Source organism: Erythrolamprus reginae, chromosome 1 (assembly GCF_031021105.1).
Source record: "Erythrolamprus reginae isolate rEryReg1 chromosome 1, rEryReg1.hap1, whole genome shotgun sequence".
Lineage (NCBI taxonomy): Eukaryota > Metazoa > Chordata > Lepidosauria > Squamata > Dipsadidae > Erythrolamprus > Erythrolamprus reginae.
Genome location: NC_091950.1, coordinates 303,868,287 through 303,884,578, shown reverse-complemented (window position 1 = coordinate 303,884,578; position 16,292 = coordinate 303,868,287). Strand labels below are relative to the sequence as shown.

General features: G+C 42.0%; 1 protein-coding gene across 1 annotated transcript in view; it reads right to left on the bottom strand.

Annotated features, from left to right (window-relative positions):
• The window catches only part of SLC35F1 (solute carrier family 35 member F1), a 238,128-nt gene that overhangs the window by 22,072 nt on the left and 199,764 nt on the right, over window positions 1–16,292 (bottom strand). The window contains exons 4-7 of the mRNA XM_070739614.1: window positions 12,511–12,670; window positions 11,549–11,705; window positions 10,005–10,057; window positions 1,006–1,160 (exon numbers count right to left, since the gene is read on the bottom strand). Coding sequence (XP_070595715.1) covers window positions 1,006–1,160; window positions 10,005–10,057; window positions 11,549–11,705; window positions 12,511–12,670 — 525 coding nt within the window. The remainder of the gene's footprint in view (window positions 1–1,005; window positions 1,161–10,004; window positions 10,058–11,548; window positions 11,706–12,510; window positions 12,671–16,292) is intronic.

Below are 16,292 nucleotides of genomic sequence, written 5' to 3'. Positions count from 1 at the left end.
TTAATTGCTTTGCATTATCCATTTTACCTTTTCATTATATTGCAAGCCAACCTTCTTACTGCAACCTTGAGATGGGTGGCATGAGATTACATATTTGATCTTACATCAATCAGAATCAAGATAATTTCCCATATTTCCAGACTTTTTGCTTGTTCTCATGCTAGAACAGTTTATATATCAAGATAAGCCACAATTCAACGACTCTTCAGTTGTCACAAACAACAATGCTGATGCAACCTTGTTCAACCCCATGGGTCTTCCTTCCAATAATGACTGATACACCAATCAGAGAAATTGCTTTTCTGGTATATTCAACAATCAGAGGAGAAATGATGTAACGTGCTTGTGTCATAACCATTCAGAACAAACAAGTTGGACTGAGAGCAGTATGAACTTTGAAGATAACAGTACCAGTAGCACTTACTGTATATACTGCTTCACGGTGCTTTTCAGCCCTCTCTAAGCAGTTTACAGAATCAGCATATTGCCCCCAACAATTTGGGTCCTCATTTTACCCACCTTGGAAGAATGGAAGGCTGAGTCAACCTTAAGTCAATGAGGATCGAACCACTGGCAGTTGACAGAATTAGCTACAATACTGCAGTCTAACCATTGCGCCACCAAGACTCTTACATGCTATCACCATTAGTGCAATGTCAATGCTGGCACGGCAGTGGTCAATTACTCATATACAGGTAATTCTCAACTTAAAACCATTAGTGACAACAACACTATAGTAACTTATGACAGATCCTTTAAAACTGCCTCAACATCCCCAGGCCAATGCTTGGCAACCGGCATGTATTTACAAAGGTTTCAGGGAAAACGAGGGACAACCAGTGGTCAGCTTCCTACTTGTCTTCCAATGAAAAAAGTAAATAGGGGAAGCCAGATAGTAAAATTGGGCATAATTCACTTAACAACTGCCTCGCCTAGCAACAAACATTCTGGTCCCAATTCTGGCTGTAAATCGAGGACTACCTGTAACCAGACTGGTCCACTTACCTTGTAGTGGAAAAGAAAGAATCCACAGAAAAGGCTGTATAAATCTGCTGTAAGAAGGGAGAGGTTGACCGCTGTAGCGCTTGTCTTCTTGATCACCACAGGCATGAAGCTATAGAGGCCAAACATGCAGGCACTAAAGCCAACATACAGTAATCCTATAGGAAGGAAGGAAGGAAGGAAGGAAGGAAGGAAGGAAGGAAGGAAGGAAGGAAGGAAGGAAGGAAGGAGGGCGGGCAGGGAGGGCAGGGAGGGAGGGAGGAAGGAAGGAAGGAGGGTGGGAGGGCAGGGAGGGAGGGAGGGAGGGAGGAGGGAGGGAGGGAGGGAGGGAGGAAGGAAGGAAGGAAGGAAGGAAGGAAAATGATTAGCAGTCAGTAGCAACTTTTCTGAAGGCAACTTTTCTGCTGAGAGAAACAAACTCTGGAAGATTTCTAACTGCCCCAGATGTGCCAGGAAAGAGGGAAGATGGCCTTAATTTATTTGAGATCTGAGGTGGTAGGGTTAGCTGAGGCATAATCCAGGAAAAAAATAAATCATATCTTCAGGTATGTACTTGCAGGGAATGGAATTTTTAAAAAAGTGAGAGTGAGATTTCAACTTCAAGGCACAGGTTCCCATCCTGACTTTTCTGAAGAAGGCTGCTATGTATTTGGCTACCTAAACTACGGCTGACTTGAAACATTACAAGAATGTCATTCTTGGCCCTCATTTGATAATTTATAATCTTCCTGTTTTCACAGTCACAGTTCTACCACTCTGCCCTCACCCTCCTTGACTTCGGAATTCTGAATTTGTACAACATTATTATGATAATGATAATCATAGCAAAGTGATCATATGTAATACAGTCACAAAAAAAATAACAATACCCCAAATTTAGAACTAATAATAGAAATTCAAAAGCAAAGTTATCCACAAGAATTAACAACAAAAAAGAAAACAACAAGTAGCAACATCTATCTTTAGTTGTATCCTGCCTTTATTGTTTTAATAGCAGTGGTGAAATAATTTCTCCCCTGCCTTTCTCCTCCTATTTTCCCCACAGCAACAATCCTGTGAGATGGGTTCGGCTGAGAGATAGTGATTGGCACAAAGTCACCCAGTTGGCTTTTGTGCCTAAGGCAGAACTAGAACTCACAATCTCTGGTTTATAGCCTGACGCCTTGACCACTAAATGGAACTGGCTCTATCTGTATAGCTAGGCAAATTCTGAATGACACTATTTCTTTCCCTTTGTGATTTAAGTCACAATCTCATTTCATTTTTTCCTGAAGACTTTCTCCAGGACAAACATACCATAAATTGACTAAAGCAATGTAATTACCTTCACTACCTTGGACACATAAAAGTCTATTTACAGCAGGGTTAGGCTTCTCCCCCCACCCTCAAGAGTTACTTTCCTTTTGGTTTAAAGATCAAGCTATGGTGGAACTGATGGATACTATTAAAATGTAGCCTTCCATCCTCTAGTACAGTGATTTTCAACCTTTTTTGAGTTGTGGCACATTTTTTACATATACAAAATCATGGGGCACATTGAGCAGGGGGGAGTGGGGGGGCTAAAAAGTTTGGACAAAAAATTCTCTCTCTCTTCCTCCCTTTCGCTCTATTTCTCTCCCTCTTTCTCTCTCTCCCTTCCTTCCTCTCTCTCTCCATCCCTTTCTTTCTCTCTTCCTTCCTTCCTCTCTTTTTTGCTCTCTTTCTATCTCTCCCTCCTTCCCTGCCTCTCTTTCTCTCTCTCTCTCTTGCTTTCTTTCTCTCTCTTTCTCTCTCTCTTTCTCTCTCTTTCTTTCTTTCTCTCTCTCTCTCTTTCTTTCTTTCTCTCTCTTTCTGAGCTTCGCGGCACACCTGACCATGTCTCGCAACACACTAGTGTGCCACGGCACACTGGTTGAAAAACACTGCTCTAGTAGACAATACATATTCAGCACTTAATGTACAGAGGGGAGTGGTGTGTGGAGGATTTTGGGAGAGAACAATTAAATGTCTCCTTCTCGCAACATTTCCATTAGAACAAGAACAGTAAAACAGTAAAACAAGAAACAATGGGTGAAAACTAAACAAGGAGAGAAGCAACTTAGAACTAAGGAGAAATTTCCCGACAGAACAATTAATCCATGGAATAGCTTGTCTCCAGAAGTTGTGAATGCTCCAACACTTGAAATTTTTAAGAAGATGTTGGATAACCATTTGTTTGAAGTGTGTAGGGTTTCCTGCCTATGCAGGGGGTTGGACTAGAAGACCTCCAAGGTCCCTCCCAACTCTGTTTCTGTTGTTATTGTTATTGTTGTTGTTGTTATTATTATTATTATTGTTGTTGTTGTTGTTGTTGTTACTATTATTTATTAGATTTGTATGCCACCCCGAGTCTATGGAGAGGGGCGGCATACAAATCTAATAAATAATAATAATAATAATAATAATAATAATAATAATAATAATAATATTGTTGTTGTTGGCCCCATAGAGGCTATTCCCTGCCTTTTCCAGCCCTGTTTCCTCCCAGGAGATTCCTAGAGAGGCTTCACCCCACCTTGAATGCTTCTCTTATCTTCCACTCAAGTCCCTTAACTGTCAGTTGGCCAGATTCTTGAAGAAAGCTTAGGCTTGCAATAAATCTTTATACTCATTTAAACTGCCTGAAAACTCTTCATTTCCTGGGCACCTGAGAGTTTATTTTGTAACATTTTGAAAATTAGCAAGTAGGGGGTTAGCCTATCACAATGAACTGGAAGTAACTGAAAGTAGAAACACATTTTTTCAAAATACTCTTCTCAGCTGCTCAGGAAAATCAAAGAAAGGAAGAGGACCTTGTTCAAACATGCTTCTGCAGATCATGCTAAATTATGTCTCAAAGCTGTACGTAGGTGTTGTGATTCCGTCTGAGGCCCCTCAGGGAACGGCTGATCCTCTGCCGGCTTCCTGCTCAGAGGGGGAGGATGAGGAACAGGAGGTTCAGGCAGACGGGGAGGAGGAATCTCAGGCTGAGGGAGAGGGAGGACAGCCAGAGTCCCCCGAGAGGGAGCTCTCCCCAGCAAGCAGCCTGGATTCCTTAGATGAAAATGCACAAGCAATCATCGATCTCCGGCAGAGAAGAGCAACACAACGAAGGGGACAATTAGCCAGGTACTTTCAGCACTAAAGAGGCAACAGCTGGGTTTGGGTGTGGTGCTCTCTGGAAAGGCTGAAAAGGCAGACCCACCCTTCCTGGCTTGTGGAGTATTATCTTTGGGAGTCCTGGGACCTGGCTGTGATCTTTGGCGTCTTGGAATTCTGGTTTGTGACTTTGAATACTGAAACCTTGGGGGGAAAAGGTGTGGGTCTTATTCTCTACAGTGGTGGGTGTGCCAGCAAGAAGTCTGCTGTATTGTCTGGCCATCAGGACGCTGCTGTGAAGTCTCATAGCCTGCCTGTTGGGAAGAACAGGTTTTTCTCTGTGTTTATTTTTCAAACTATAAAGTGCTTTTGCTTTTACCAGCGTGTCTGGCTGCTTTTTCCAGTTGGTGTTGAAGTCTGGGGGCACCCAGACAGAACAGTAGGTAGCCCCAAAGAAACCTTGAGCATGAACTTTGGAAAGCCTCCAAAAACCGTTACCAAATTATCATGTTTAACATAATAGAAAGGGGAAAGAATAATAGCAATAACCATACAACTTACATACCGCTTCACAGTGCTTTACAGCCCTCGCTAAGCAGTTTACAGAGTCAGCATATCACCCCCAATAATCTGGCTCTTCATTTTACCCATCTCGGAAGGATGGAAGGCTGAGTCAACCTTGAGTCGGTGGGGATTGAATCCCTGGCAGTTGGCAGAATTAGCTTACAATACTGCAATCTAATGGCTCTAATCTAATACTGCACCACCATGGCTCAATAATATTAATAATATAAATTGTATTTCATTGGAATCATATCATATCCAAGCTACCAGGGATGTCCAATCTGGGCAAATTTAAGACTTATGAACTCCCAGAATTCTCCCAGCAGTTATGGATACCATTATGATACATGTAAGTAAAATAAACTTGACTTCAATTATTATCATAGCTCTAGACACTCTAGCCCAGAGAAAGTTGCATCTCACTGATTTAGTGTGATGTGCAAATGGAATCCAAAACAAAGTGCTCTCTGCTCTAACAAAACATCTGCTTTTGCTAATTGAATGATAGCAAAAATATGCTTCAGAGGCTATCTGTTTACAGACTGGTGAAGCTGGAGGGCTTTTGCCTCATTGCTGCTGGTGATTAGTTAGTTCACACCACCAAACATATTTCTCTCATTTCTTCCTAAAAGGGAAACGAGTCCCAGAAGCCTTGTAAAAATCTCAACTGCGTGATAAGAGCAACCAGTCATGCCTTACATTGATCCGTGTTCAATTTAGGAGTCATATTGAACAAAGCAGGAAGCTCTTTGCAACTGAGGGTAATAGCAGATGTGTACAGCTTCATTAAGGTTTGGGAATAATTGGAGGAAATGATGAGGGAAGGCCCAATGGGAGCAATGGTCCAGTGTGTCATTTATAACTGCAATCCTCAGCTATTGCCTCTGTAAACAGTCAGCTGAAGGAGCTCTTCAACTTGCTGCTGTTGATATTCATTTGGAAAGGAAGCTAACAAGGAGCTGTTGAGGCCCATTACACATATTACTTCCCTTACTGATAAATGCAGTTGGGATCAATGTGCCTTTTTACATTAACTGGCATTTGGAGCCTTCGAATACTGATGGCATCAAAAGCCATCTTTATTGTAGTACTTAAGAAATGAGCCTTCTACGCAAAACCATTTGCTTAGCACAGCGATGGTGTATACAGAAAATAGTTTGTTCAGCTAAAAAAAAAAATGGTTCAAAGATTACTACCTCTAGTATCAGAATGGGACAACTTGCCACAGTCAACTCACCATGACCAGCTCACCATGGGACAATTCTCTGTGGGACAATTTAACAATTCTATTTCATTATTTAAAATAAATAAAAAATATTTTAAATTTCCACATTTCATTCTGTCCCTCCTTTTACACATAATAATAATAATAATAATAATAATAATAATAATAATAATAATAGTAGTAGTAGTAGTAGTAGTAGTAGTAGTAACAACAACAACAGAGTTGGAAGTGACCTTAGAGGTCTTCTAGTCCAGCCTCCTGCTTAGGCAGTAAACTCTACACCAGGGGTGGGCAATTAATTTTGCCATGGGGCCGCAGGAGAAATTGGGTTGGTTTTAGAGGGCCAGACTAATATAATTAACTTAGTTCTACCCAATACTGTATAATTTCCTTCCTTCCTTTCTCCTCCCCTTTCCTTTCCTTCTTTCCTTCCTTTCTTTTCCCCTGTTTCATTTCTTTCCTCCTTCCCCCACCCTTTCCTTCCTTTTCCTTCCTCTTTCTTTCATTTTCTTTCTTACCTTTCCTTTCCTTCCACCCCTCCCCTTTTCTTTCCTTTTCCATTCCTCTCCACCTTTCCTTTCCTTTTCTAAGTGGAAGTTTCATATTTTATTGCAAATCACTCTGATTGTGGAAAAATGAAATGTAAATTATTTCAATAAATAAGGAATGTCCTGTTATATTGCCAGCACACCTAAAGAGGGGGTCCCAAAACTTGGCAACTTTAAGACTTGTCGACTTCAGCTCCCAGAATTCAACTCCCAGCTATGCTGGCTGGAGAATTCTGGGAGTTAAAGACCACAAGTCTTAAAGTTGCCAAGTTTGAAGACTTCTGTTACATTTATTTTTTACACGGATCTGTTTACTGGATCCGTGTCCCTCCTGGTTGGTCTCGGCCAGCAGGGAGGTGACACGGAGCTGGGTCCAGGAGATTACCAACGCTTCCTTGGGGAGGGGAGTTTTTCCAACTCTCTATAAAGAACCGCTTGTGCGCCCCCTCCTCAAGAAGCCCTCCCTGGACCCAGCCGTACTTAATAACTATCGCCCAGTCTCCAACCTTCCCTTTATGGGGAAGGTTGTTGAGAAGCTGGTGGCACTCCAGCTCCAACGGTCCTTGGAAGAAGCCGATTATCTAGGTCCCCAGCAGTCGGGTTTCAGACCCGGTTACAGCATGGAAACTGCTTTGGTCGCGTTGATGGATGATCTCTGGCGGGCCCGGGACAGGGGTTTATCCTCTGTCCTGGTGCTCCTCAACCTCTCAGCGGCTTTCGATACCATCGACCATGGTATCCTTCTGCACCGGCTGGAGGGGTTGGGAGTGGGGGGCACTGTTCTTCAGTGGTTCTCCTCCTACCTCTCCGGCCGGTCGCAGTCGGTGTTAGTGGGGGGTCAGAGGTCGACTCCGAGGTCTCTCCCTTGTGGGGTGTCTCAGGGGTCGGTCCTCTCCCCCTGCTATTTAACATCTACATGAAACCGCTGGGTGAGATCATCCGAGGGCATGGGGTGAGGTATCATCAGTATGCTGATGATACCCAGCTTTACATCTCCACCCCATGTCCAGTCAACGAAGCAGTGGAAGTGATGTGCCGGTGTCTGGAGGCTGTTGGGGCCTGGATGGGTGTCAACAGACTCAAGCTCAACCCGGATAAGACGGAGTGGCTGTGGGTCCTGCCTCCCAAGGACAATTCCATCTGTCCGTCCATCACCCTGGGGGGGGGGAACTATTGACCCCCTCGGAGAGGGTCCGCAACTTGGGCATCCTCCTCGATCCACAGCTCACATTAGAAAACCACCTTTCAGCTGTGGCGAGGGGGGCGTTTGCCCAGGTTCGCCTGGTGCACCAGTTGCGGCCCTATCTGGACCGGGACTCATTGCTCACAGTCACTCATGCCCTCATCACCTCGAGGTTCGACTACTGTAATGCTCTCTACATGGGGCTACCTTTGAAAAGTGTTCGGAAACTTCAGATCGTGCAGAATGCAGCTGCGAGAGCAGTCATGGGCTTACCTAGGTATGCCCATGTTTCGCCATCACTCCGCAGTCTGCATTGGTTGCCGATCAATTTCCGGTCACAATTCAAAGTGTTGGTTATGACCTTTAAAGCCCTTCATGGCATTGGACCAGAATATCTCCGAGACCGCCTCCTGCCGCACGAATCCCAGCGACCGATTAGGTCCCACAGAGTGGGCCTTCTCCGGGTCCCGTCAACTAAACAATGTCGGTTGTCGGGCCCCAGGGGAAGAGCCTTCTCTGTGGCGGCCCCGACTCTCTGGAACCAACTCCCTCCGGAGATTAGAACTGCCCCTACTCTCCCTGCCTTCCATAAAGTTCTTAAAACCCACCTTTGCTCTCAGGCATGGGGGAACTGAAACATCTCCCCCGGGCATGTACAATTTATGTTTGGTATGTTTGTGTGTGTGTATATTGGGGTTCTTTTTAAAAACTTTTTAAAATATTTAAATTTATTTGAATCTATTTGGATTTGTACGATTTGTTTATGCTTTGTTGTGAGCCGTCCCGAGTTCGCGGAGAGGGGCGGCATACAAATCTAAATAATAAATAAATAAATAAATAAATAAATTTATCTTTCGCTCTCTCCCCCCTCTCTTTCTCTTCCTTCTTCCCCCCTCTCTTCCCTCCTCTCTTTCCCCTTTCCAAAGCTTTTTCCTGCATGGCTTTTAACAAGCTTCCCCACCCCTCACTGGCTTTTGCAAGCTGCAGCTATTTTCTCTCGCGTCTGTATGAACACTCTGTCCAAGCCCATGCAGGGAAACTTACGGGTGTTGCAAGCCACTCCAAACTTTGAACTTTTTTCCTGCTGACTTTTGCCTTGGAGAACAAGCTGCCTGCAAGTATATCTCTCTCCCTCTCTTTCATACACACACACTGCCCAAAACCATGCAGGGAAACTTACCAGGTGTTCTAAGCCCCTCCCAACTCTTTTTCCTGCGTGGCTTTCGCCTTGGAGAACAAGCTGCCTTCAGGTCACTCTCTCTCTCTTTCTCTCTCTCTTTCTCAAGCAACTCCAACGATCTCCAGCCGGCGTTCAAGCCACCGGCTGCTAGGTAAAACCAAGACTCACAGATAGCTGGCGGGCCGGTTACAGATAGTGGGTGGGCCGGATGCGGCCTGTGGGCCACACTTTGCCAGGTCTGCCCTACACAATAGGAAACCCTACAGAGGGGAGGGTCAACTGTCATAGACCCTCCCCTCTGTACAGCCTCCTCCCACACATTTTTCCAATTCTTGTACAAACTGTACAAAAAAATATTTAAGAACCTCAAGAGGTTAGCACTGGTGAGAAACAGAGGTCCCTTTATTTTGTAGGAGGTAGCCAAGTAGGGAGTTGTTTTGTCTCCTCTTCATTTTAAGATTGTTGGGTTTGTTTGTTTATTTGCTTGCTTGCTTTAAGTTAAAAACACACATACCTGACTTGTGGTTTTTTTTTAAATCAAGAAAAAGAAAAAAAAGAACTGGCCACCATACTGCATCTAACCAATACTTAGAAAGGAATGTTACGCTTGCCCATCTCTCTAAGAAATATGAAAAAAACCCCACATTCTTTCAAATTCTGTTTACTTTGCTTTTAATTTGCCCATCATCATAAACAGAGCAAATTAATCAGAGTGAACTACTTAATCATTATTTATTAAACAAAACTTAAATCAAGCAAAACTTTAATTCAATCAAATTGAATTATAAACTATGGTTTATAATCAACCATGATTAGCTTATGTACCACACAAAGCCATTAATGCCTACCACAGTAATTTGCAGGTCCAAAAATATTCCAGTATTGTTCACTGATGGGAATACAAATTGAACTAATTGCCCATTGACTAGCTCAAAAAACTGTCAGTGATGTGGTTGCCACATGTCAGTAAACTATAAACTATGATTTGAAAACCCAATGTCAGCAAGTTTGATGAACCCAGCTAGCATTTACCAACTTTTCAACTTAAGCTCAATTCATTATAGACTGCAAAAAAGATAAATTTCCTATGCGTTGTTCTCGGGCTTATATGGAGCTAAACAAAGATGTTTCCACCACTGTCATTTAAGCAATGCTATAATTTATTTTCTGAGCAATAAGCAATAGTAAAGCAACATCTAGTCTTACCTATTTGCCAGTCCCAGGGAACTTTTAATAATTCTTTGTGTTCCATTATGGCACTGGGAGGAAAAATAAATGTTTTGATAAGGGAAATTGTAATAAATTCCACAAAGTGAAGTAAATATGTATACTGTTAAAATAGAAAAAATCTCATGCTCATATTAGTAACTATCAGATTTGTACAAACAGATCTCATGTTCTCTCTGTATTTGAAATGTAATTAGCAGAGTAATGAGAGTAACTAACACAGAGAGCTATATAAGGGCAGGAGTAGCCTTCTCTGTGAGTGAGGAGAATAATGTAGAAGGAACCTTTTTCCTCACAGAAAAATTCCAGATACTACATGAAAATAATGTCTAACTATAATTGCATATTAGCAATTGTAATAATACTAGCAATAAAGCCTCTGCAACATTACACGATTGCCCAAGTTAAGTGTCTGTTTCTATATTATCTTCTGTCAGTTTTTCTGATGGCATTAATATGGTTTTCCTAGAGCTGTGGGGAGAATGGAAAGAAACAGTCACATGCCTCATAGAATGAAGCATTATATTAATGTTGCTACGGGTGACAGATCATAATTTTGTCTTGATGTTGGAATGAAAGTACCAAACATTTATTAAAAGATATTAAAATAAAAGGACTGAAATCCTTGGTATTACTGAAAAGGTTAATTTTCTCTTATATTGATTAGGCAGGGAAAGAATGCATGTCCATAATATGTAGAAGGGTTAAAGCACAGTGTCCAGATTTAATCCCTTGGAAATGGAGAAAATTACAGGTAGTCCTCAACTTACAACTATAATAGAGGCTAGGTTTTGTGTCGTATGTTATGAAGTAGTTGCAGCACCCATGTGACCAACTTGATATTACAAAATTTTTTTGCATCACAGGTTAAGGAAACACAGTTGTTAAGCAAGTGCTACAGACATTAAGTGGGTCAATGCATTCCTGTGGGCGGTGTATTTTTTGCACGTATAACAGATCCAAGAGTCTAGTCTGTCCTTTTCCGCCCCAAAATTGCTTTTTTTTGTTTTTTTTTAAAGACACTTGAATGTCAGCTATTGAGAGCTAATATAATATAGTGATTAGACGTTGAACAATGATGGAAAAGCATTAGGTTTAAATCTCTACTGCTCAAAGTTTGCTGCTGTAAACCTTTTAGGAGAATAAAAATGAAAGAAAACTAATTTGACCATCTTTTTTTTAGAATAGAATAGAATAGAATAGAATTCTTTATTGGCCAAATATGATTGGCCGTACAAGGAATTTATCTTTGGTGTATATGCTCTCAGTGTACATGACCCATCCATTAATTCCTTGACTGATACAAATTTTTTAAAAATCTTTTCTATTAGCAAACATATATTTTTGTTTTTGAATGGCATAACAAAAAAGCAAGGTAGAATGAGAGGACCTAATGATCTGACCATTCAAGTCGAGCAATCTACAGGAAAATACAGAGGAACAAATGGAACATGAGAGAAGATGGCTGTGGATCTTTCTCTATTTGACATGACAGGATGGAGTAGATGCATCTCTTTACTTACAGCTGAATTCCACTGAAGAAGGAACCAAAGAGTCCAATCATCCCTAGAAACTCCACTCTACTCAGGTTTCGTACGATGTACTCCTCACAGACATTGGAGATGCCATAGAGAGTGGCTCCACCTAGTACTAGAAGGTCACCTATCAGTTTATTTTCTCCTAGGAGCAAAAAAGAATTGTAAAAATAAATACATTAATTACAATTTTCTATTAGAAGCTCTACTTCATTTATTCAGAAATGCTCATTTTGAGGTTTATACCAAAGAGCTCTGGCTACCATGACTAAGTCCTCCTCTCTGCAGGCAAATGTATTCAACCCATGCACATGGAAATTGTATCATAGAACAGGGATGTCAAACTCAATTTCATTGAGGGAGGTGTTTGACCTCAGGGGCTTGGATTGGGTGTGGCTAGGGTGGGTATGGACAGCTCAATGTCACTCATCTCGGGGGTGCCTGTGGTAGCCTGAGTGTTCTGCCAGAAAAAATGGGCTTCCAAGCTCTGTTTTTGGTTGCAATGGTCTCCTGCAACCCTCTGCCAGCAATATCTGAGCTCCCAAAGGCTGCACATGGCCCTCTCAAGCTCCATTTTTGCACCATGAGCCAGTCCTTCATTTTTTCCAGGGAGGCCCTGCAGGCCAAATCTAAACACCCCATGGACTGAATCCACACATATTATAAAGTGAACTGTGGCTTGAAAAAAAAATTGGGCAAAGAATCTACGGCCCTCCACAGGCTCTTTGGAACTCCAGATATCACAAGATTCCCACAGTGGTCTTATCCAGTGAGAGATACCGGTAAAAATAGTTCAGCAAGATCCTGAGGGCTACTTCTTGACAAAATTAGGAAATCCATTATTTTCTCAAGCTGCCATGTTTCCACATGCAGACATTTCCAGGGAACTTAGAAACAACAACAAAAACCACACTGTTTCCTTGTAATCTGTTTCCTTCAAAAAAACGTACCTGCTCCTTGCTGTCTTCCAACAAGAACATCTGTTCCTGCCATGCATCCCATGCCCAGAATGCACACCACAATCCCGATGAAGTGCACTGCTTTGTATCGCACCAGGAGGAAGAACCAAGAAAGTAAGATCACCACTGGAATCACAAAACAATCTAGGAGCTGTAGTGGGAGAAAAAGAGAATAATAAGGAAAGAAAGCATTATGAACAGAGCTTTTGAATGTGGATAATCACACAGATCTGTAATTCAGAAAAGGTTTGATTGAAATGGTTATTTCAGACATCCCGGTAAATAATTTGGGAACAAATCTAACAATAGACCCCTGAAAACCCAGCACAAGAGGAATGCATGATATTTTTTGGACCAAATAATGCTTTTAAATCTAGTTCTCTTAGGAAATTAATAGACAGCTATAGATGTGATCAGTCCACTTTTCAGGAAGGATGTTTCTTATTCAGAGCAACCCTTAGATAACATCATCATTAATAAGATTCGGATGATTTCAGTCATGTCACTTATTTAAAACATTGATAATTCTCATGATTAGTGTTTCTTCTCCTTCTCTAAAAACACAATGCACAGAAATTGTCTGTGCAAATATACAGTGGTACCTCTAATTATTAACTTAATTCATTCCGTGACCAGGTTCTTAAGTAGAAACGTTTCCAAGAAGAAGCATTTTTTTCCCATAGAAATCAATGTAAAAGCAAATAATGCATGTGACTGGGGAAACTACAGGGATGGTGGAAGTCCTGTTTCCTCCCAGGAGATTGTTAGAGAGGCCCCACAGAGGCTTCTCCCTGCCTTTTCCAGTTTCGGATATTCGGGTTTGTAAGTGGAAAATGGTTCTTGAGAAGAGGCAAAAAAATCTTGAACACTCGGTTCTTATCTAGAAAAGTTCATAAGTAGAGGCATTCTTAGGTAGAGGTACCACTGTACTTCTAACCATCAGTTTGGACATTTAAGTAAGAACTGTATGTGTTGAGGTATGTACCTACGTATGCAGATAGATATGTGCTCCCACAAATATACTAATACAGTTAGACAAATCAAATCTAAAATGAAATCTGGAGTTGAAGAGCTTAAGGGTACTGTTGGAAAGGAGCAACACTTAAATTGTTGGTTGAAAAGATTTCTTGGAGTTGTTTAATTTAACTGAGACCAGTTTACAACATGTGCATTCTGTTGGAAGAAAAGCATCTGAATTTTCCCTTTCAATATAAGATCATCATCATCACCACCACCACCATCATCTATTCTTGAAGGATACTGGCAGTCAATCTGGGGAAAGGAGACCTAGAAGATATTGCACTCAACCCATTTAAGAATGATGGGAATTGTCTTATTTGGGCTGTGATAGAAATAGCCCAAATGGATGGCTATAAATATATCACATTCTACTTTCACTAGCTTTGATTATTTAGACATAAGTCTATGTAATATAGACATTTACCGGTATTTTCAGCTGATATATCAGTGAAGAATAAAATGATGTTTTATAATTTAATGATGGTAAGTAAATAACTTCCACACATTTTAAACTCAAGTTCTCAATAATTTTGGGCAGTGTGGTGGCTCACCAATTAAGACATTGAGCTTGTCAATAACCAGGTTTGAGACCTGAACGTCATGCAACAGGGTGAGTGCCCTTCTTCGCCTAGTTCCTAGTTCAAAAGCTTGCAAATGTGAGTAGATAAACATAACACTTTGGTGGGGAGGAAACAGTGCTCCGTGATGTATGCTGGTCACATGACCATGGGAACATCTTCGGACAGCCCTGGCTCATGGCCTTGCTCCCAATAGTCGGCAACAAGTACAATAAAATCCACAGGGATGCCTCTCCTCTCCCCTCCCCTCCCCTCTCCTCTTCTTAACCTAGCCAATAAGATAATTAGCATTATGGAGACAGTAGTAGAAATAAATCTGCAAGATATTTGGGTGCATAATGCTTGCCTCTGTACTTGCTTATGTTGAAAAGACTGAAAAAGAGACAAAGCCAAGAAAAGGCACTGCAGAACGAAACCAAAACCCAACACAGAACTGTGGATTAATCAAAGTAAAGTTAGAAGAAGAGGGAGGGGAAGCAAATTTATTTGCTTTTTTTTTTTGCTTTGCTCCTATACATTGTGTGTGTGCCTTACAAAGACAGCTGTAAAAGATATAAACAATAAAATACATAAAAAGTTGCCTCCTAAATTGTAAGAAGAGGGAAGTTTGTTTCCAGATACAGTGATACCTTGTCTTACGAACTTAATTGGTTCTGGGACAAGGTTTGTAAGATGAAAAGTTTGTAAGATGAAACAATGTTTCCCATAGGAATCAATGGAAAAGTGATTAATGCGTGCAAGCCCCAAATTCACCCCTTTTGACAGCCAAAGCACCCGTTTTTGCGCTGCTGGGATTCCCCTGAGGCTCCCCTCCATGGAAAACCCCACCTCCGGACTTTGGTGTTTTTGTGATGCTGTGATTTCGCTGAGGCTTCCCTCACTGGGAAACCCCACCTCCAGACTTCTGTTGCCAGCGAAGTGCCCATTTTTGCGATGCTGGGATTCCCCTGCTGGGATTCCCCTGCAACGCAGAAGTCATGAGGTGGGGTTTCCCATGGAGGGGAGCCTCAGGGAAATCCCAGCAGTGCAAAAACGGGCGCTTCACTGGCAACGGAAAGTCTGGAGGTGGGGTTTCCCAATGAGGGGAACGTTCGCTTGGCAACGGAGGTCCAGAGGTGGGGCATCCCAGCAGCAGCAGCGGGTTTGTAAGGTGAAAAGAGTTCAGAAGAAGAGGCAAATAAATCTTAAACCCCAGGTTTGTATCTTAAAAAGTTCGTATGCCGAGGGGTTTGTAAGACGAGGTATCACTGTTCCAAATACTGATTTTAAAGGATGACTCACATAATATATAGTTTAGCTTCAAAAATAATAAAGAAAACCCCACTAATTGCTACTGATCAGTGTCTGCCTTTCTGGATACCAAGAAAATCAGCTACCAACACTTTTCTCAAAGATCAACCTGCTGTAGAATCCAGGGCATGCCATCTGAAGTGCATATGATTGGTCTCTTGTTTTGCTTTGTTTTGTTTTGCTTGCTAATTAACAATTACAGATAAAGAGAAACCAAATTATATCAAGTACTTTCTACCATATGTCACAGTCTCTCCATCTCCTTAACTGCTAAATTTAATATCATTAAAATAAAAATGACACAACTGACTTACAGAATAGCATCAAAATAAAAGCTAACAGACAGACATGGAGACAATCTGCCACCCCCCAAAGCAAAACAAAAACCAAAACAGCCAAAAGAAACGTGCCAAAACCTGTCAATGCTCTCACATATTTCTTCTTCAACCCTCTCACCTATGTGAAAACAAGCAACACCATTCCATAAGTTCATACCAGACCCCATTCAGCTCCAAACAGGCAGTTTTCCCATCTTCATACTCCATAGGCAGAGCTCACAAATATGACAGCTAGCTAGTGTTGGATGAACCCAATGAAGTTCGGGTTTGAGACCCAATTTTTTAAAAAAGTTTGGGTTCGACACCTGAACCTGAACCCGAACTTTTGCTGAACTTTCGAGTTCGGTGCTCGGGAAAGTGCCAGGAAGTGTGGCCGCCCAGCTGTCACCTTCCGGAACAGTCGAGGCACTTCCCAGCGCTCTCCCGAACCCGAACTTTTGCCAAACCTCCAAGTTCAGCGTTTGGGAGACCGCCAAGAAGCGCCCCAGCTGTTTCTGAAAGTGACAGCTGGGGGCGGCGCTTCCCAGAACAGCTGGGGAGCTGTCAG